The 23,324-nt window shown below is 32.7% G+C and overlaps 1 protein-coding gene, 4 non-coding genes and 2 pseudogenes across 5 annotated transcripts; all 7 read left to right on the top strand.

Annotated features, from left to right (window-relative positions):
- The first annotated feature begins 983 nt into the window (after positions 1–983).
- LOC114189352 (U1 spliceosomal RNA) lies at positions 984–1,142 on the top strand. The gene has a single exon (XR_003605655.2). It is a non-coding gene; the product is annotated as a U1 spliceosomal RNA (small nuclear RNA).
- A 1,617-nt stretch (positions 1,143–2,759) lies between these two features.
- Positions 2,760–2,919, top strand: LOC114189351 (U1 spliceosomal RNA). The gene has a single exon (XR_003605654.2). It is a non-coding gene; the product is annotated as a U1 spliceosomal RNA (small nuclear RNA).
- An 11,462-nt stretch (positions 2,920–14,381) lies between these two features.
- LOC114189270 (U1 spliceosomal RNA) lies at positions 14,382–14,530 on the top strand (annotated as a pseudogene).
- Positions 14,531–16,362: 1,832 nt separating this feature from the next.
- LOC146885687 (zinc finger BED domain-containing protein DAYSLEEPER-like) lies at positions 16,363–17,229 on the top strand. Its single transcript, XM_085675048.1, has one exon. It carries the CDS (start codon positions 16,363–16,365, stop codon positions 17,227–17,229), a length of 867 nt encoding a protein of 288 aa, XP_085531174.1.
- A 426-nt stretch (positions 17,230–17,655) lies between these two features.
- On the top strand, positions 17,656–18,674 carry LOC146885686 (zinc finger BED domain-containing protein RICESLEEPER 3-like; annotated as a pseudogene).
- A 1,075-nt stretch (positions 18,675–19,749) lies between these two features.
- LOC114189274 (U1 spliceosomal RNA) lies at positions 19,750–19,908 on the top strand. The gene has a single exon (XR_003605590.2). It is a non-coding gene; the product is annotated as a U1 spliceosomal RNA (small nuclear RNA).
- Positions 19,909–21,748: 1,840 nt separating this feature from the next.
- On the top strand, positions 21,749–21,907 carry LOC114189345 (U1 spliceosomal RNA). Its single transcript, XR_003605648.2, has one exon. It is a non-coding gene; the product is annotated as a U1 spliceosomal RNA (small nuclear RNA).
- The last annotated feature ends 1,417 nt before the right edge of the window (positions 21,908–23,324 follow it).

Here is a 23,324-nt window from a genome sequence, read left to right as displayed (position 1 = left end):
AAATTTTAAATTTCATCTTACATAAAATCTTATCATATTTAATTAATTTTATTGAAAAATACATTACACTATTCTTTATATTATTCGTTCTTAAAAAGGCATTTGATTTATTTTAGAAAACTATTTTATTTTTACTTTCTCAGTGTGAGAGTGATTTTTTTTTCTAAACCATAATTGTCTGAATGTAATTTATTTTGCTTTTTACTAATATTTTATAATCTTTTACTATATTTTTGAAGAATATAAATTATTTTATTTATATTTAAAATGCTTTATTAGTTGTACTTATACAATATCTGTTTGGTTATCATTACAAAATTCTAACTTTTAAATCAACGTTAACATTTAAATTTGTGAATTGCAACACATTCAATTCTTTACCATTGAACCACAAGTTTGATTTTTTAAAACATTTTATGTTTCAATTTATGATAATAATTTTTTTTCCACTTTGAAAACTTTTTTTTTCTTTATTTGGTTTCACTTTTTATTTCAGGTGGAGTTTATCATTTCTTAGTCTATCGTGCTTTAAGTATAGATTCTCTATCCTATTCGAGAACACCTTAAAATTCTGATGAGTTATTCTTGTATAAGTATAAATAGTAAAACTAATATAATAATCAAACAAAAAACGGTTGTATAATTACAAGAAGAATTTAGATACCGATTTTAATATATTTTTTTGTGCTAACCATAAAATAGTTGTGAAATATCAAGATCAAATTTAATGACCATTATATATTAAAAGGAACTATTTTTAATTATAAAACTTGTTTATATTTTTATTTTCAGAAAAAAGAAACTCAATTGCTTATTTAATATGATATTAAAATAAGGTATAGATCAAATAAAGAGACACACCAAGTAACTTAGGGATGTTGGTTCTAATTTTCAAACTACTTTGCCTAATCCCACATCGAAAGTTTTAGTGGTTGAAGTAGGAAGAATACACTACAAAAGTGAGATGTGTGATACCTTAGAACATACTTACCTGGACGGGGTCAATAGATGATCATGAAGGTTTATGGCCTAGGGTAGTGACTTTCATTGCACTTGGAAGGGGTGCTCCTCTAAGGTCTGTCCCAGTGACAGAGCCTACGTCATAATTTGTGGCAGTGGGGTTTGCGTTCGCGCAACCCTTTCTAATATCAAGTTAAAATTTTAACTTCCATGTTTGGAATCTAATTTCATATTTTTGGTTGAGATGTTTCCATTATTATGTCTTTATGATCGTGTTGTTTATTTTTTAATAAAGGTGACTATAAGAATCATTGCAGAATAGATATTACGTGTTTGAATCAGAACACATAATATTGTGCTAGTTATTCGTGAGAAGAAAACAACAGCATCCATGATTAGAAATTCTTTGTTATTATAATCTAGGGCAATATTTTTACGGGAAAGTTGAGAAGAAAGTAACAATGTGTTAAAAAACTCTAGGACCATAGGCCACAAACATTTGCATGAGGTGGGATCATAATCCCTAATCAACTCACAAAGTGAAATCTAACTTGAAAACTACACAATTAAACAAATAACATAACAAAAACCTCATTAGCACAACAATCTTAACTCAAGACAAAGCAATCAAGAATATAAAAACTAATACCATTACAATTTATTACGAATTTTATACCTTTCATAATAAGGCACTTTGGAAGCTACGCATATAAATTATTAATTTACATCCAAGTATCACACACGAAACTCTTGATACTGATCAAAACATAAAATAACAAAAAAGTTAATAATGACTAAGTTAAAACCTTTATTTTTTTCAAATTTTAAATTTCATCTTACTTCAAATCTTATCATATTTAATTAATTTTATTGAAAAATACATTACACTATTCTTTATATTATTCGTTCTTAAAAAGGCATTTGATTTATTTTAGAAAACTATTTTATTTTTACTTTCTCAGTGTGAGAGTGATTTTTTTTTCTAAAATATAATTGTTAATATTTTATAATCTTTTACTATATTTTTTTTGAAGAATATAAATTATTTTATTTATATTTAAAATGCTTTATTAGTTGTACTTATACAATATCTGTTTGGTTATCGTTACCAAATTCTAACTCTTAAATCAATGTTAACATTTAATTTTGTGAATTGCAACACATTCAATTCCTTACCATTGAACAACAAGTTTGATTTTTTAAAAGATTTTATGTTTTCATTTGTGATAATAATTTTGTTTCAAAGCTTTGTAAAATTTTGAAAACTTTTTTTTCCTTTATTTGTTTTCACTTTTTATTTCAGTTTGAGTTTCCTGTCTTTGTCATTTCCTAGTTTATCGTTCTTTTAGTATAGATTCTCTATCCTATTCGAGAACACCTTTAAAGTCTGCTGAGTTATTCTTGTGTAAGTATAAATAGTAAAACTAATATAATAATTAAACAAAAAATAGCTGTATAATTACAAGAAGCATTTACAGTCCGATTTTAATATATTTTTTTGTGCTAACCTTAAAATAATTGTGAAATATCGAGATCAAATTTAATTTCTATTATGTTTTAAAAGGAATTATTTTTAATTATAAAACTTGTTTATATTTTTATTTTCAGAAAAAAGAAAGTCAAATGCTTCTTTAATATGATATTAAAATAAGGTATAGATCAAATAAAGAGACACACCAAGTAACTTAGGGATGTTGGTTCTAATTTTCAAACTACTTTGCCTAATCCCACATCAAAAGTTTTAGTGGTTGAAGTAGGAAAAATACACTACAAAAGTTAGATGTGTGATACCTTAGAACATACTTACCTGGACGGGGTCAATAGATGATCATGAAGGTTTATGGCCTAGGGTAGTGACTTTCATTGCACTTGGAAGGGGTGCTCCTCTAAGGTCTGTCCCAGTGACAGAGCCTACGTCATAATTTGTGGCAGTGTGGTTTGCGTTCGCGTAACCCCTTCTAATATCAAATTAAAATTTTAACTTCCATATTTGGAATCTAATTTCATATTTTTGGTTGAGATGTTTTCATTATTATGTCTTTATGATCGCGTTGTGAATGTTGTTCAGCAGAAGAAAACAAAGGCATCCATGATTAGAAATTCTTTGTTATTATAATGTAGGGAAATATTCTTACGGGAAAGTTGAGAAGAAAGTAAAAATGTGTTAAAAAACTATAGGACCATAGGCAACAAACATTTGCATGAGGTGGGATCATAATGCCTAATCAAATTGCAAAGTGAAATCTAAGTTGAAAACTACACAATTAAACACATAACATAATCAAAACCTCATTAGCACAACATTCTTAACCCACGACAAAGCATTCAAGAATATAAAAACTAATACCATTACAATTTATTACGAATTTTATACCTTTCATAATGTCGCACTTTGGAAGCTATGCATATAAATTATTAATTTACATCCAAGTATCACACACGAAACTCTTTATATGGATAAAAACTTAAAATAACAAAAAAGTTAATAATGACTAAGTTAAAACCTTTATTTTTTTCAAATTTTAAATTTTATCTTACATTGAACCTTATCATATTTAATTAATTTTATTGAAAAATACATTACAATATTCATTATATTATTCGTTCTTAGAAAGACATTTGATTTATTTTAGAAAACTAATTTATTTTTACTTTCTCAGTGTGAGAGTGATTTTTTTTTCTAAAACATAATTATCTGAATGTAATTGATTTTTCTTTTTACTAATATTTTATAATCTTTTACTATATTTTTGAAGAATACAAATTTTTTTATTTATATTTAAAATGCTTTATTAGTTGTACTTATACAATATCTGATTAGTTATCATTACAAAATTCTAACTTTTAAATCAATGTTAACATTTAAATTTTTGAATTGCAACACGTTCAATTCTTTACCATTGAACAAGAAATTTGATTTGTTAAAACAGTTTATGTTTTCATTTGTGATAATAATTTTGTTTCCAAACATTGTAAAATTTTGAAGACTTTTTTTCCTTTATTTGTTTTCACTTTTTATTTCAGGTGGAGTTTCCTGTCTTTATCATTTCCTAGTCTATCGTTCTTTTAGTATAGATTCTCTATCCTATTCGAGAACACCTTAAAAGTCTGATGAGTTATTCTTGTATAAGTATAAATAGTAAACCTAATATAATAATCAAACAAAAAACAGTTGTATAATTACCAATTTTAATAAAGTTTTTTGTGCTAACCTTTGTAAGACCCATTTTATTTCTATTCCTTTTCTGTCCTAAGTCTTAAGGCCTTGTCCTAAACAGTTAGGCCTAATGGCTGGCGCATGGGGTCCCAAGGCCTCTAAAGCAGCCAAGACTCCCATTCTGTTCTCACTTTGCCAAATCAAAACCTCATTAGCACAACATTCTTGACCCACAACAAAGCATTCAAGAATATAAAAACTAATACCATTACAATTTATTACGAATTTTATACCTTTCATAATGATGCACTTTGGAAGCTACGCATATAAATTATTAATTTACATCCAAGTATCACATACGAAACTCTTGATAGTGATAAAAACTTAAAATAACAAAAGATTTTTATACTAGTTCACTCAAAATTGAGCTACATCAAGTTTGTCAAGGCAACCTGAGTTTGACTTTGCACTATTTCAAAAAATTTACAAAGTATCCACCCTTACACTTCCAAAATATGCAAAAACATCACAAAAGACTCTTGAATCACACAAGAATCACACCAGCACAATAAGAACTCTCTTGCAGACCTGGAAAACTACTAGGCACACACACAAAGCTTGAGAAAGATCAAACCTGAGTGGTAGCACAACCCAGCCTACCACAAACCACTTTCTCCGAGCTTCAAACCAATCCAAAAGCTCCAAGAATTTATCAAAGATCAATATTCCACTGCTACAAACTATATGATCACGAAGGAGAGAGTTTCCACAACTCTCCAGAACAAAATCGTGCTTAAAAATGATCAACAGACCTCTCTTTCAAAAAATACAGCTTATATAGTCAAACTGTTACGAAATTCAACATGTTGCTTTTCAAATCAATCGGTTGATTTCACTTCAAGTGAAATCAGTCGATTAAAAGATAAATCAACTGATTGAATTTGTTGCAGTTTAAGACTACTGCAGCCAACTTTTAACCTGTTGAAAAACCATTCAACAAACTAAAAGAGACATTTTAACCTGTTGAAAAACCATTCAACAGATTAAAAACACAATAAAGACCAAACTACATCTAATTAATGCTACAAGGTCTACAATATGAATTACAAACAACAAATACACTTTCATAATGATGTAACTACATGGAGAGCACACGTTCCAGCCTTGATCAACATGGATATCATCACATCTCCTTTCCTTCATCAATGTAGGATTCATGTCAATGGTAATGGCTTCAAGATAGTTCAAAAGAGCTTCATTCAATCTTCATCAAATCTTCAAGAAGCAAACCACCTTGGCTTCTCATGTCAACAATCTCCCCTTGATTTGATGAAGCCAGCCTCTATCTTCTTTCATCTATCTTCTTCTATCTTTCATTGCAAAATGCTTCCATTTATTGGATACCAATTGAATTGATGAAGTTACACCTTAGCTTGAAACTTGTGAACCTGAAAAACATTTACAGTAGCAATACACACAAGCTAACAAGCACACAAGTATGCACATGCTCCCCCTATCAATAATATGGGATCAATTTTAGATTTGATTTTAATCCAATTTTAATGCTTCTACTTAGTTCAATGTGATCAATTATCCATTTTCCAATTTTTCTCCCCCTTTGGATTCATCAAACATAACTAATGCATAAAGAGAACAAGCATTGCAAATCCTTATATTAATATTTGAACACAATACAGAAAGCACAAACTGAAACAGAGAAGAAAAAAATCATAAAGCTGATATAATCAGCCGACTGAAACGAAAAACAACCAACTGAAACTGACAGAGCTGAAACTGAAAAAGCACAAACACATGGATACAATGCATGATCCTAAACAACCACCACACTCAGTCATCTTGAGGATCATTTCTGGTCTGGAATGAGTTCAACATATCATGGATATCATTGCAATAGTTGTGATGTGCATGTTGTGATACATTGAGCTCATGCAGTTGATTCAGCACCATCCTCTCAAAATGTGAGTACATAGGGCCTCTATCCTCTGGAGGGGAATCAAGTTCATGGGTCTAGTAGTTGGTTCTTCCTCTTGATTTGTACCACTTGGGCCAGCTTCATGGTCATGTGCACCACCAACTACAACACCAGCAGCTGTCCATGCATTTCCCACCTTAAGAAAACCCATTTGTGTAGATTTTGGTTGGAGGTATGGTTCAACAGTCCAGTTAACTCTTCTAGCTCATCCTCTACATCAATTCCAAAGTATTCCATAAATTTAGACACCAAAATCACATATAGCAGCCTAAAATCCATGAGCCGCTTTGCCTTGAGCATGTGATCACGAAACACATAGATCCAATCCACTTGAATGTTATGTTGAATACAATACATGAGTATCAAATCTCCTTCATTCAATGTTGAATGGTTGCTACCACGTGGAACAAGGATTTTTGTGACAATCATACCAAGCAACCTTTGATCCACCTTAAGACCACCAACATGGAAGTGCTTGATTTCAGCAGCAGGATTCCTCAAGCATTGGCCATAGTAATGCATCTTGTTGAATTCTGCAAGAGCCCCGGTTTCACCTTTCCTCACTTGCACACCCCTTGATTTGAGTCCAACCACATCTTTCCAAGCTCTCTTGTTGATCTCCATCCGAACACCCTTGATGCTGGACAACAGGACATCATTTTTAAAGTCCAAGTTGGTGAAAAACACCTTCACCAAGTCTGGATAGATTTTCCCTGAAAGTTCAAGGAATGTATTCAACTTTTGATGCTTTAGTTGTTGGAATAGACTCTCAAAGCCTTCAGCCCTTAGCCATGAGAACCTCAACACCTTAGGAATGCTGATCTGCTTCCTATTCATCTCAATGAGGAACACTTGAATGTTGTCCTCATGATCCTTAAACCATGCTTCAATTCTTCCATGGCTTTCATGATTTGGAGACCTTGTGGTAGGAGGAGTGGAGTGTTCATCATCATATTGGATAGCCCTTTGGGAACGACGAGGCATGATAAATGTTGATATGGTTGTTTCTAAGAGATGTATGATGCAAATGCAGCAATACAAGTGCAGTATTTATAATTGAACAAGCTGGTTTTCAGAAACAGTTGCTTAAATGGTCCAAATTTTTCTAATTAATTCATTTAGGTTACCCAAACCAGTTTAATGTAGTCCAAAGCAGTATCTCATGCATTCATGATGTTTTCAATGTGTTTTTATGAGTGAATCAATCAGTTCAGATCATGTGAACTGCATGCACATTGGAATTGTACACTAAACATGATTTTTGGTCAAACAAATCAGTAAAAGCAACACATGGTTGATGAAATGGGCAGTTTAGAGCAGATAGTAGCTGACAAAAAGATGCTTTCTTTAATTGGGTCAGCTTAACAATTCAAATCGTGAGTAAATGCACAGTTTAAGTAAAATCAACACGTTGAAAAACATAATCAGTCGATTAAAACAACATCAGAGCATCAGAGATTAAAAATAGAATCTGGTTAAGTGAAATCAGTTGACTGATTTTGAAAATCAATGAATTGAAAATCGTAAAATTGAACTTTATTTTTCCAAATTCAGTTTTAATGACATCAACATACTGAATTGTGAAAACAACGGATTGAAAATGATAGCAGATCAATTTTTCATCATTCAGTGGCAGTTTAAGTGAAATAAACATGTTGAAATACATAATCAACAGGTTGACAAATCATGTTTTTGCAAACAGAGGCAGATTTAAGTGAAATCAACACGTTAAAATGAAAATTCAACAGGTTGAATATGACAGTTTTCAAATTTTGCATACAACAGCAGATATTTATGAAACCAATGCATGAGTACATAAGATTAACATGCTAGAAACACATCATACCACATTCTTGATGTCTAATATGCCTAGTGTAGTTCTTAGCTTGTTAAACTTATCTCTAGCCAATGGTTTTGTAAACGAATCCGCCAATTGATTTTCAATTTTAACAAATTTGATTTCACAATCTCCCTTTTGAACATGATCACGAATGAAATGATGCCTAATCTCTATATGCTTGGTTTTAGAATGTTGTATTGGATTCTTGGTTAAGTTGATGGCATTATTGTTATCACAATACAAAGGTACCTTACTTAGCCTTTCACCATAGTCCAAAAGTTGATGTTTCAACCATATGATTTGTCCACAACTATGTCCATCAGCAATATATTCAGCTTCAACTGTGGAGAGTGTTACACATGCTTGCTTTTTGCTATTCCATGAGATTAGACTTGATTCAAGCAAATGGCAAGTACCACTTATGCTTTTCCTATCCAATTTGCACCCTACATAGTCCGAATCTGAAAAGTCACTAAGATTTATGTTAGAATCACATGGATACCATAAACCAACATTGGTTGTTCCTTTGAGGTACTTTGGAATCCTTTTTGCAGCCTTAGAGTGTGATTCCTTTGGATTTGCTTGAAACCTAGCACATAAGCATACTCCAAACTGAATATCTGGTCTACTTGCTGTAAGATAGAGCAAAGACCCAATCAACCCTCTATATTTGGTTAAATCTACTGGTTGGCCAGCCTCATCTGCATCCATAAGACAATTTGTTACAATTGGAGTGGCAGCTTCCTTGCAATCCTCCATTTTGAACTTTTTTAACAAGTCAAAATAGTATTTTGATTGGTTTTAAAATGTTCCATGCTTAAGTTGCTTGACTTGCAGCCCTAGAAAGTAGGTAAGCTCACCCATCATGGACATCTCAAATTCTCCCTGCATAGCTGCAACAAACTCTTCACATAATGTGTTATTATTTGAACCAAAGATGATATCATCAACAAACACTTGAACAAGTATAACATCATTATCATGTTTTCTAATGAAGAGTGTTTTAGCCACTGCACCTCTAGCATAACCTTTTGATAACAGAAAATTGCTTAGCCTTTCATACCATTGTCTTGGTGCTTGTTTCAAACCATATAAGGCCTTTTTCAATTTGAAAACATGGTTAGGATAGAGATGATCCTCAAATCCAGGAGGTTGTGATACATACACTTCTTCATTTAGGAAACCATTCAAGAATGCACTTTTCATATCCATTTGATGCAATTTAAAGTTACACATACAAGCATATGCTAAGAGTAATCTCACAACTTCTAGCCTAGCTACAGGTGCATAAGTTTCATCAAAATCAATGCCTTCTTCTTGATTATAACCTTTAACAACTAGTCTATCTTTGTTTCTTATAATATTACCATCTTCATCCATTTTGTTTCTAAAAACCCATTCAGTTCCAATTATATTCATATCATCAGTTTTAGGCACTAGAAACCATACATCATTTCTTGTGAATTGATTGAGCTCATCTTGCATAGCCACAATCCAATTACTATCATTCAAAGCATCATTCACATTCTTAGGTTCAATTTGAGATACAAAAGTAACATGTTCACAAAATACAATCCTACGTCTAGTAGATACTCCTTGTTTGATATCACCTATGATGTTGTCCTTTGATAAACCTCTAGGTTGGATCCAATCCTTGGGCAAGTTGCTATCTGCAGCTATTTCAGTCGACTGTTTTTCCTTTTCAGCTGATTGATTTCCTGCAGCAGTGGGTTTTTTTGCTACAAAAATAAACTCCTGCATTAGATCTTCCTCATCTGCATTCTTTGACACTTGATCTTGCACCTTTGGGTTAGTTTCATCAAATACAACATGCATAGACTCTTCAACAGTCATCAATCTCTTATTATAGACTCTATATGCATGACTTTGTGTAGCATAGCCTAAAAAAACACCTTCATCCGCTTTTGCATCAAATTTGCCAAGACTTTCCTTGCCATTATTTAATATGAAGCACTTACATCCAAATAATTTTAGGTGACTTAAAACAGGCCTCCTCCCTTTGAAAAGCTCATAGGGGGTTTTCTTCAAAATTGGCCTGATCAACACTATTTAAAACATAACAAGCAGTGTTGACTGCATCAACCCAAAAATACTTAGGTAGTGAGTTTTCATTCAACATAGTTCTAGCTAGTTCCTCAAGTGACCTATTTTTCCTTTCAACAACACCATTTTGTTGTGGGGTTCTTGGTGCAGGAAAATTATGATTAATGCCATGCTTTTCCCAAAAGTGTTCAAACTTTTCATTTTAGAATTTCCCACCATGGTCACTTTGAATAGAAACTATCTTGGAACTCTTTTCATTTTCAAGCATCTTGGCAAGTCTTTTAAGGGCATGAAAAGTGTCATTTTTGGCAGCTAAGAACAAAGTCCATGTGTACCTAGAAAAATCATCAACAATGACTAATGCATAAAGATTGCCACCAAGGCTAATGGTTCGAGATGGACCAAATAGATCCATTTGAAGCATCTCTAAAAGTCTTTCAGTTGAAACAACATTTTTGGATTTAAAAGAGACCTTAGTCTGTTTTCCTTTATGACATGCTTCACACACTCTATTCTTCTCAAACTTGAGTTTTGGTATTCCTTCAACCAGTTGTTTTCTATTCAGCCGATTGAAATGCTACATGTGTGTGTGACAAAGTCTTTTATGCCATAACCAAATGTCATCCTCTTCTGTAAGCAAACAATGGATGCTAAATGATGCATGATGCAGGTCAAATAGATACATATTATTGACTCTTTTGCCTATCAAAACAATATTACCATGTGCATCATATATCAAACAACTATTTGGTTCAAACATGACTTTAAAGCCTCTATCACATAGTTGACTTATACTTATCAAATTGTGTTTGAGTCCTTCTACCAGCAACACATTCTTGATGTTGAAAGAAGATCCATTGCCTATGACTCCATTTCCAATGATTTTTCCTTTGTTGTTGTCTTCATAGGTTACAAACCCTTCCTCCTTCAACTCCAACTTTGCAAATTTGGTCTTATCTCCTGTCATATGTCTCGAACAACCACTATCAAGGTACCACAAATCTTTCTTATCACCTTTCATGACCTGCAAAACAGATTTGGATTACTTGGTACCCTTTGATAGATCGGGTCTATCATGGTTATGCCTTTCTAGATCCTTTTGGGATCCATTTCATAATCCCTTTAGGAACATCATATTTTCTAGCATGACAGTTCTTAATAACATGACCTCTTTGCATACAGTATTTGCATGAAATGAATGGCATGTCACTTGGCATACTTTTTGAAAAGAAACTAGAGAACTTCTTGGTTTTCTTTTGAAAAGAAGGATTGAAACCAAGTCCAGCTTTGCCAAACACACAGTTTTGAGAACCAAGAACAACCTCTAAGTTTGCTTCCCCTCTTGTGAACCTTGCACAGGTCTTTATAAGGTATTTCACTTGAATTTTCAAAACTGTGCAGTTTTCACAAGGTTTTTAGCCGATTGATTTCTAAAACAATCGGTTGAATTACTATAAATCATTTCTAAATATTTTTAAATCAACTATTTCTTTTTTGAGTTGGCTAACTCTGTTTTTCAGCCAGTTGTTAAAGCCTTTCAATCGATTGTTTAATGCAGAAATCTTGTTTGCTTCATTATGCAACTCTTCAAAATCATGCAACAATTGATTATAGTTATTTATGTCTAGAGAACTTACTTGGCTTGAGGAGGGTGACTCATAACCAGCCATGAGCCATAAGTTGGCTTATTCACTCTCATCTTGTGAGGAGCTACTTGTTGTTGAATCATCATTATCCTCCCATGCAATGTATGCACGTTTCTCCGTTGGCTTCTTCTCCTTTGGCTTCTTCTCCTTTTTCCTATCAACACTCTTCTCCTTTTCTTTGTTAGCATTTGGACATTCAGTTTTGATATGTTCTTGTTTTCCATAGTTATAACATGTAAAATTAGAAGAGTTTGATTCATTGTGTTTGGAAGTATACCTCTTGGGATTACCTTTGATACCTTTCCTTTTGAGATACTTACCAAACCTCTTGACAAGGAGATTCAAGTTCTCATATTCACTTGATTCAGCCACCTCATTCTTGGGTTCCTCATTCTTCTTCGTGCTTGTCTTCAAGGCTATGTTCTTTACCTTTTTCTCACTTGACTCAAGCTCATTAAGCCTTTGCATCTCAATCCCATGCTCCCTAAGCTTGCCAAACAATGTAGCTATAGTCAAAGTGGATAGATCTCTTATTTCTGAGATAGTAGTGACCTTTGGTTGCCAAGATCTATCAAGACACTTCAGCACCTTGATGTTTAACTCTCCTTTGTCAAATTCCTTACCCAAACCCATGAGATGGTTGACTATGTGAGTGAATCTCTTTTGCACATCCGCTGTAAATTCTCCTTGTTTCATCTTGAATAGCTCATACTCTTGAATCAAGGCATGCTTCCTTGCTCTCTTAACATCATTAGTTCCTTTATGAGTCACTTCAAGAACCTCCCACATTTTCTTGGACCTCTTGCATTGTGAAACACGAAAAAACTCATCCATTTTGAGAGATGAACTGAGGATATTTTTTGCATTGCAATCATATTAAGCTCTCCTCCTTTCTTCCTCATTCCATTGAGTCCATGGCTTATCAACCTGCACATTTTCAACAGTATGCTTAGGAGTATATGGTCCATTTATGATTGCATCCCATATCCCTTGATCTATTGATTCAATAAAGATTTCATCCTAATTTTCAAAAATTGGTAATTAATGCCACTAAACATAGGGGGTCTATGAATTGAGGCACCTTCAACAAAGGGTAACTTGTTTTCAACGATTTCAAGTAGTTCAAAACAGATTTAGGACCTTACTTGATCAAATTTCAAGTACCTAACTCTGATACCAATTGTTAGTTTTGAAATGATTGAAAAGCCAAGAAGGGGGGGTTGAATTGGCTAGTTAAAAATTTAGGCTATCTTTGCAAGCTAAAAACAACCTTTAATTGAATCAAATAGATCACCAAGTTAGGATGCAAAAGGTGCTGGATAATATACTTTCAGTCGATCAAAAACAGAGTTAACAAATTGATTTTAGTAAACAAATTATATTCTGGTATAATCAATCGATTGAAAAAGGAAAGCAGTCGACTAAAATACTGGGAAAAATGCAGAAATACAAATTTGAGATTTAAATTAGAAACAATGCACAAGAATGATCAAGACAGGTTCTAAATGATTATACATACATGCTCAATGCTGTAAATGTCATGAAAACATGCAAGATCATGAAAAAGATTATTAAAGCACAAGTTCTTTAAACTTTAAAATGAAAATGCATGAGAGAAAGGTCAGAGAAGAGAGGAGACACAATATTTTTATATTGGTTCACTCAAACTTGAGCTACATCCAGTTTGTCAAGGCAACTTGAGCTTGACTTTGCACTATTTCAAAAGATTTACAAAGTATCCACCCTTACACTTCCAAAATATGAAAAAACACCACAGAAGACTCTTGAATCACACAAGAATCACACCAGCATAGCAAGAACCCTCTTCCAGACCTAGAAAACCACTAGGCACACACATAAAGCTTGAGAAAGATCAAACCTGAGTGGTAGCACAACTCAGTCTACCACAAACCACTTTATCCAAGCTTCAAACCAAGCCAAAAGTTCCAAGAATTAATCCAAGATCAATATTCCACTGCTGCAAACTGTATGATCACGAAGGACAAAGTTTCCACAAGTTTCTAGAACAAAATCATGCTAAAAAATGATCAACAAACCTCTCTTTCAAAAAATACAACTTATATAGTCAAACTGTTACAAAATTCAACAGGTTGATTGTCAAATCAATCGGTTGATTTCACTTGACTTAAGTGAAATCAGTCGATTAAAAGATAAATTAACTAATTGAATTTGTTGCAGTTTAACTAATTTTCGCTTTTTATTTCAGGTTGAGTTTCCTATCTTTATCATTTCTTAGTCTATCGTTCTTTTGGGATAGATTATCTACCCTATTCGAGAACACCTTAAAAGTATGATGAGTTATTCTTGTATAAGTATAAATAGTAAAACTAATATAATAATCAAACAAAACACATTTGTATAATTACAAGAAGAATATAGATACCGATGTTAATATATTTTTTTGTGCTAACCTTAATAGTTGTGCAATATCGAGATTAAATTTAATGACAATTATGTTTTAAAAGGAATTATTTTTAATTATAAAACTTGTTTATATTTTTATTTTCGAAAAAAAGAAACTCAAATGCTTCTTTAATATGATATTAAAATAAGGTATAGATCAAATAAAGAGACACACCAAGTAACTTAGGGATGTTGATTCCAATTTTAAAACTACTTTGCCTAACCCCACATCGAAAGTTTTAGTGGTTGAAATAGGAAGAATACACTACAAAAGCGAGATGTGTGATACCTTAGAACATACTTACCTGGACAGAGTCAATAGATGATCATGAAGGTTTATGGCCTAGAGTAGTGACTTTCATTGCACTTGGAAGCAGTGCTCCTCTAAGTTCTGTTCTAGTGACAGAGCCTACGTCATAATTTGTGGCAGTGGGGCGCAACCCCTTCTAATATCAAGTTAAAATTTTAACTTCAATGTTTGGAATCTAATTTCATATTTTTAGTTGAGATGTTTTCATTACTATGTGTTAATGATCGTGTTGTTAATGTTGTTTATTTTTTAATAAAGGTGACAATAAGAATCATTGCAAAAAAGATATTACGTGTTTGAATGACAACACATAATATTGTGGTAGTTATTCGTGAGAAGAAAACAAAGGCATCCATGATTAGAAATTCTTTATTATTATAATCTAGGGAAATATTCTTACGGGAAAGTTGAGAAGAAAGTAAACATGTGTTAAAAAACTATAGGACCATAGGCAACAAACATTTGCATGAGGTGGGATCATAATCCCTAATCAACTCACAAAGTGAAATCTAACTTGAAAATTACACAATTAAATACATAACATAATCAAAACCTCATTAGCACAACATTCTTAACCGACGGCGAAGCATTCAAGAATATAAAAACTAATACCATTACAATTTATTACGAATTTTATACCTTTCATAATGATTCACTTTGAAAGCATATAAATTATTAATTTACATCGAAGTATCACACATGAAACTCTTGATAGTGATAAAAACTTCAAATAGCAAAAAAGTTAATCATGACTAAGTTAAAACCTTTATTTTTTTCACATTTTACATTTCATCTTACATTTCATTTTATTATAATTAATTAATTTTATTGAAAAATACTTTACACTATTCTTTATATTATTCGTTGAATGTAATAGTTTGAATGTAATTAATTTTTATTTTTAATGATCTTTTATAATCTTTTAGTATATTTTTTAAGAATATAAATTATTTTATTTATACTTAAAATGCTTTATTAGTTGTAGTTATACAACATATTTTCTGTTTGATTATCATTAGCGGTGGCAATTAGGGCTAGGCCCGGCGGGCCGGCCCACAAGCTCGCACATATTACGTGGGGCGGGCCTAGAAATTGAACCTGCAAGCCCGATCTGGCCCGGCCCGCATAGGCCCGCGGCCCGCATAAAAATTGAGTTACTGCACATGCACTTTTGTGTACTGCTGTGAGAGTGAGAAACCAAGCAACCCGTAAAGCAAAAGCATTCTGCCCCTTTCCTCACTTTCCTCTGCCTTAAAAATGCAATCTGTTCTTGAGCGCACACTGCTTCCATCCAATTCATGCCGCTGACCAACCCAATCACGGCCAACGTCGCTGCTGCCGAACGGTCTCCTTCCACCGACGACGACCACTATGCACCGCGAGCCACAAGAGCGCACCTTGAACCACAGGAGCGCACCTCTCCACCCTTTCACGAGTCACGCCCACCGCAGCGCAGCGGAGGAACTTCTCCCTCCATCCCTTTCATGATTCGTGGCCATCGCGGTGCAACTTCTCCCTCCATCCCTTTCACCCGATTCACGGCCACCGCGGCGTAGCCCAGGAGCTCCTTCATCCCTCTCACGATTCACGACCACCTCCACCCTTTTCTTGATTCCCGGCCATCGCGGCGTAGTAGCGGCTCTCCTTGACCATTTTCACGGTTCACGGTGGTCACCGCACCGCAAGCCATTCACGGTCGTCACCGGGCTAGCCATTCACGGTCGTCACCGCACCAGCAATCACACAGGTTTTGAGTCTTCCCTTCGATTTCATTTTTGTTGCTTTCTATGAATCTACAATAGCTTGTATGTGTGTGTTGCTTTACATTGTTACTGCTTGAAATGTGTGTTCATTTCATTGTTGTTGTGTGTTTCCATTGCCCCTGCTCAATTGCTGGCTGCTACTAATTTGGTTTGGTAATGTGTGTATTGTATCAAGAAATTGAATTAGATTAATTTAGAAACAAGAATGGCTGATAAGGACGATGTTAACATACCTCTTTGTGAAAATGAAATTGAAGAAGATGATACTGAAAAACAGTCTGAAACGGTTGAGGTTGATAGAAGGAGAAATAAGGCTAACACATCTGATTGTTGGAGGTATTTTAGTAAGTTTGGGGAGGATAAGGATAAGGCAAAGTGTAATGGTTGCAACAAAGTTTTTGCGTGTGGTGGAAGAAAATATGGAACTTCACATTTGAATCGGCATATTATGAAGTGTGGTAAAATCAAAACTGAAGATATTGGTCAAATGATGTTAGATATGCAAGGAAAATTGAAGGCAAAGAAAATAGATCAATCAGTGCACCGTCAGTTGTTGTGTGAACTGATTGTTAGGCACAATTTGCCTTATAAATTTGTTGAGTATCCTGAACTTAGGAACTGGATTAGGTACTTGTGTCCTGATGCAGTTATGGTTAGTAGAAACACTATTAGGGCAGATATTGGGAGACTCTATGACAAAGAAAAGTTAATTCTTAAAACTCTGCTTCTTTCGATTCCTAGTAGGATATGCTTGACTTCTGATATGTGGACATCTATTAACACTGAGGGATTCATAGCTTTGACCGCCCATTTTGTGGACTTGAGTTGGAAACTAAATAGCAAACTTCTTAACTTTTGTCACATGCCCCCCCCCCCCCTCCCCCCCTACATAGGTTTTGAGTTGTCTAAGAAAGTTTATGAACTTTTGCAAGAGTGGGGATTAGAGAAAAAGGTTTTTTCTATCACTTTGGACAATGCTTCGGCAAATGATGTGCTTCAAAATTCCTTGAGAACTCAACTTAATCTACATAATGGCTTGATATGTAGTGGGGAATTCTTTCACATTCGTTGATGTGCACACATATTGAATTTGATTGTGCAAGAAGGATTAAAGGTGCTAGGCAATACTCTAGATCAAATTTGAAATAGCATCAAGTATATTAGGGGGTCAGAGACTAGAACTTTAAAATTTAAACAATGTCTTGACAAATTTGATGACATTGATTATTCATGTAGATTCTGTCTTGATGTCCCTACACGATGGAACTCAACATACTTGATGCTCAAAGGTGCCTTAAAATATCGACGTGTTTTTGGAAGCTTGCCAATGGTTGACAAAAGTTACAAATATTGTCCTTCAGAGGAAGAGTGGGACAGGGTTGAAAAAATTTGTAGGTTTTTAATGCTTTTCTATGATATGATAACCTTAATTTCTGCCACAAGCTATCCCACATCAAATTTGTATTTCTTACAAGTTTGGAAGATTCAAAGTTTGTTGATGGAGAATGTTAAGGATGGAGATGATGTAATAAAGAATATGGCTGAATTAATGATGGTTAAGTTTCAAAAGTATTGGGATGAATATAGTGTTGTGCTTGCTTTTGGGGCAATTTTAGACCCGAGAATGAAACTACAAACATTGGCCTACTGCTTTGAAAAGATTGATCCTCTTACTCCTGAATTCAAGTTGGCAAAAATCAAGGACAAGTTGTACAACCTTTTTGCTAAATATAGTAAAAGTTTGCCAACAACAACATCAACAAATGTTCTAAAGCGCAAACAAGGACAATCTTCTTCTTCCTCATCCGCTTCTCTTCCACATCTAAGCCTATTTGATGTAAGTTTAACTTAACTTGAATGTATTTTGTATGGAATTCTTCATATTGATGTTACTAACTTATTTATTCATTATTTTGTTAATAGGAATTAAAAGAGTGTGATAGTGAATTAGGTAATAGAATTGGAAAGAATCAACTTGAGACATATTTGGAGGAACCAAATCTAGGTTTTTGATTTATGGAGCACATGGATGTCTTGGAATGGTGGAAAAATAATAGTTTAAGATTTTCTGAGCTATCAATAATGGCTAGAGATCTCTTAAGCATCCCAATAACAACTGTGGCATCAGAATCTTCTTTTAGCATTGGGTCTCGGATCCTTAACAAATATAGGAGTCGACTCTTGCCCGAGAATGTCGAATCCAATATTTGCCTTTCTAGTTGGAAGCATGGTTTTGTTGAGGGTAATCATTTGATTCTTACTTTCTATTATTTTTATTGTCAAGTAAATTCATTCCTACTTACTATTTATTTTTTTGGTTTGAATATATGCAGAAGATGTAGAAAATATTACTTACAAAAATGTGGTGGTAAATGAAGGGTCCTCCGGTGTTGCTTCCAATGTTATAAGCATGGAAGATGAAGAACAATAGACTACAACCATGAAGATGTTTCTATGTTTTGGACTGTTTTTTATTTGAACTTTGTTGGTTTGGTGTTTTCGTGTTCTAGACCACTTTTATGGACTCTTTTATTTTGTTATTGCACTTCATATGATGTCCAGGACTGTTTGTTACACTTGTTTAATGCTCCAAGACTTCATTTGATGGACTGTTTTTTATGTTGTTTATTGCACTTGTCCAGGTTTTGGTTGATTGCACTGTTATAAGACTCCAACAATCATGTTACTACACTGTTTTAAGATTTTACTGCACTGTTTTTATGTCCAGGACTGCTTCAAAATGGTTAGAATGGTTTTAAGTAAAAAAAACTGTCCAAATTGTGCGGGCCAGCCTGCAAGCCAACGTATATGTAGGGCGGGCCAGAGTATGCGGCCCGCATAAAATGTGCGGGGCGAGACGGGCCGGCCCGCGGTGTGGGCCTTATGCAGGTCGGGTCGGCCTGCATTGCCACCCCTAATTATCATTATAAAATTCTAACTTTTAAATCAACGTTAACATTTAAATTTGTGAATTGCAACACATTCAATTCTTTACCATTGAACAACAAGTTGGATGTGTTAAAACATTTTATGTTTTCATCTCTGATAATAAATTTGTTTCCAAACTTTGTAAAATTTTGAAAACTTTTTTTCCTTTATTTGTTTTCACTTTTTATTTCAAGTGGAGTTTCCTGTCTTTAACATTTCTTAGTCTATCGTTCTTTTAGTATAGATTCTCTATCTTATTCGAGACCACCTTAAAACTCTGATGAGTTATTCTTGTATAAGTATAAATAGTAAAACTAATATAATAATCAAACAAAAAATAGTTGCATAATAACTACAGCAATTGAGATAAAGATCTTAATATATTTTTTTATGCTAACCTTAATAGTTATGAAATATCGAGATCAAATTTAATGACCCTTATGTTTCAAAAGGTATTATTTTTAGTTATAAAACTTGTTTATATTTTATTTTCAGAAAATAGAAACTCAAATGCTTCTTTAATATGATATTGAAATAAGGTATAGATCAAATTAAGAGACACATTCTAATTTTCAAAGTACTTTGCCTAATCGCACATCGAAAGTTCTAGTGGTTGAAGTAGGAAGAATACACTACAAAAGTGAGATGTATGATACTTTACAATATACTTACCTGGACGAGGTCAATAGATGATCATGAAGGTTTATGACCTAGGGTAGTGACTTTCATTGCACTTGGAAGGGGTTCTCCTCTTAGGTTTGTCCTAGTGACAAACCCTACGTCATAATTTGTGGTAGTGGGGTTTGCATTCGCGCAACCCCTTCTGATATCAAGTTAAAATTTTAACTTCAATGTTTGGAATCTAATTTCATATTTTTGGTTGAGATGTTTTTATTATTATATCTTTATGATCGTGTTGTTAATGTTGTTTATTTTTTAATAAAAGTGACTATAAGAATCATTGCAAAAAAGATATTACGGGTTTGAATGACAACACATAATATTGTGGTAGTTATTTGTGAGAAGAAAGTAATGGCATCCATGTTTAGAAATTCTTTATTATTATAATCTAGGGAAATATTTTTACGGAAAATGTCACAAGAAAGTAAACATATGTTAAAAAACTTTAGGACCATAGGCAACAAACATTTGGTTGAGGTGGGACCATAATCCCTAATCAACACACAAAGTGAAATCTAACCCACGACAAAACCTCATTAGCACAACATTCTTAACCTCACGACAAAGCATTAAGGAATATAAAAACTAATTCCATTACAATTTATTACGAATTTTATACCGTTTATAATAATGCATTTTGGAAGCTACGCATATAAATTATTATTTTACATCCAAGTATCACACACGAAACTCCTGATATTGGTAAAAAACTAAAATAACAAAAAAATTAATCATGACTAAGTTAAAACCTTTATTTTTTTCAAATTTTAAATTTTATCTTACATTGAATCTTATTATATTTAATTAATTTTATTGAAAAATACATTATACTATTTTTTATATTGTTCGTTCTTTGAAAGACATTCAATTTATTTTGGAAAACTATTTTATTTTTCCATTCCAATATGAGGGTGATTTTTTTTCTAAAAGTAATAGTTTCAATGTTATTAATTTTATTTTACCTTTATTTTTCTTTTTAATTTTTAATTTTATTTTACATTGAATCTTATTATATTTAATTAATTTTATTGTTAAATGCATTACACTATTCTTTATATTGTTTGTTCTTATAAAAACATTTGATTTATTTTAGAAAACTATTTTATTTTTACATTCTCAGTGTGAGAGTGATTTTTTTTCCAAGACATTATAGTTTGAATGTAATTAATTTTTCTTTTTACTGATATTTTATTGTCTTTTACTTTATTTTTGAAGAATATAAATTATTTTATTTATATTTAAAATGTTTTATTAATTGTAGTTATCCCACATATTTTCTGTTTGGTTATCATTACAAAATTCTAACTTTTAAATCAATGTTAACATTTAAATTTGTGAATTGCAACACATTCAATTCTTTACCGTTGAACAACAAGTTTGATTTGTTAAAACTTTTTATGTTTTCATTTGTGATAATAATTTTGTTTCCAAGCTTTGTAAAATTTGGAAAACTTTTTCTTCATATTTTTGTTTTCACCTTTTATTTTAGGCTGAGTTTCCTATCTTTCTCATTTCTTATTCTATCATTCTTTTAGTGTAGATTCTCTATTCTATTCGAGAACATCTTAAAAGTCTGATGAGTTATTCTTGTGTAAGTATAAATAGTAAAACTAATATAATAATCAAACAAAAAACAGTTGAATAATTATAACAGGAATTCAGATAACGATCTTAGAATATTTTTTTGTGCTAAACTTAATAGTTATGAAATATCGAGATCAAATTTAATGACCATTATGTTTTAAAAGGAATTATTTTTACTTATAAAACTTGTTTTTATTTTATTTTCAGAAAAAGAAAACTCAAATGCTTCTTTAATATGATATTAAAATAAGGTACATATCAAATTAAGAGACACACCAAGTAAATTAGGGACATTGATTCTAATTTTCAAAGTACTTTGCCTAATCCCACATTGAAAGTTTTAGTGGTTGAAGTAGGAAGAATACACTATAAAAGTGAGATGTGTGATACCTTAGAACATACTTACCTGGACGGGGTCAATAGATGATCATGAATGTTTATGGCCTAGGGTAGTGACTTTCATTGCACTTGGAAGGGGTGCTCCTCTAAGGTTTGTCCCAGTGACAAAGCCTACGTCATAATTTGTGGCAGTGGAGTTTGCGTTCGCGCAACCCCTTCTAATATCAAGTGAAAATTTTAACTTCCATGTTTGGAATCTAATTTCATATGTTTGGTTGATATATTTTAATTATTATGTCTTTATGATCGTGTTGTTAATGTTGTTTTCTTTTTTTCTAATCAAGGTGAGTCAAATTAAAAACAGTTTTAATAGTCACTCATTCTAGAATATTTAAATGAGTTATAGTTTTGTAGTTGGACTATTTTGTTGTAAGAGAATGGGTGACAAGTGTAGAGACCATTGCGACGAAAACATTTCGTGTTTGAAAGAAAACACAGGCTATTGTGGTAGTTACTCTTAAGAAGAAAATAATGTCATCCTTGTTTAGAGATTTTTTATTTATTATAATCTGTGAAAATATTTTATCGAAAAAGGTGACAAGTAAGTATACATATGTTAAAGAACTTGTGGACCATAAGCAAAACACATTTGCATAAGGTGGGATCATAATCCTAATCAACTCACAAAGTGAAATCTAATAAAAAACTAGACAATTAAATACATATCAAATCAAAACCTCATTAGCACAATATTTTCAAACCACTATAAAGCCCTAAACAAACATGCCAACAACAAGTAAAGAATCACAAAGTGGCTTTTACTGTAAAACTTAATAGAAAACCAGCCATCTATATGAACCAAGATAGCAAAACTAAAACATCAATCATCAGCCTCTGCCCACCATTGTAGAGCAAAAATGGTGTCTCTAAATCTAACAGATTCAACCAACAAAAACCCCTATTTGTGGAAATTGCTTTGCCTTCAATGTTCGTAACATAATAAATTTTTCACCTTAGAAAATGATTAAGAAGGTCGTGTAATGTACACGTCAGTTGAAAATGTCATATCTAGGTCACATATCATTTGGTAATAGTATTTGAAATATTTTTAATGAAAGGACCACATTGACACATTTTACCTAAAATAGGGACAACTTAAAAATAGTGAGAGACCACATTGAATAAATCTACTACATATCAATATTAGCTTGTGATATTGTTAGTAGATATAAGTCGAGTATTATGTATTTTTTGTTTTAACAGAACAATACTTACCTCCTGTATAAAAGATTTCTCCTTATCATTCAATAATAACACAATTCCATAATTATTTCTCCTCACTCTTGTGCTTGTTCCAACAAAAGTGGTATCTAGAGCCTTAGTTAATTTTCGGGACGTTGACATCAAGAAACACGACTGAAGAAGGAAGTTAGGTAGTGAGGCGAGGAGACACTGGTTGTAGGAGCAGACAACACAGTAGGGGAGTCAAGATTTAGTTTCTTGATCAATTGTGGGTGAAGAGTGGTTAGTGGCGACAATCATATTCCCTCATAAAATCTTCCAATTCTTAGAGAAAAATTCTAATAGATGGAGCACTCAAATGAAGGTGTTGTTCAAGTTTCAGGATGTCACTGA

The sequence above is a fragment of the Vigna unguiculata genome, chromosome 6, assembly GCF_037176805.1.
Source record: "Vigna unguiculata cultivar grain cowpea cultivar isolate G323 ecotype 2 chromosome 6, ASM3717680v1, whole genome shotgun sequence".
Lineage (NCBI taxonomy): Eukaryota > Viridiplantae > Streptophyta > Magnoliopsida > Fabales > Fabaceae > Vigna > Vigna unguiculata.
Note: the sequence above shows the minus strand (reverse complement) of the source record. Positions and strands in the feature narration are given on the sequence as shown.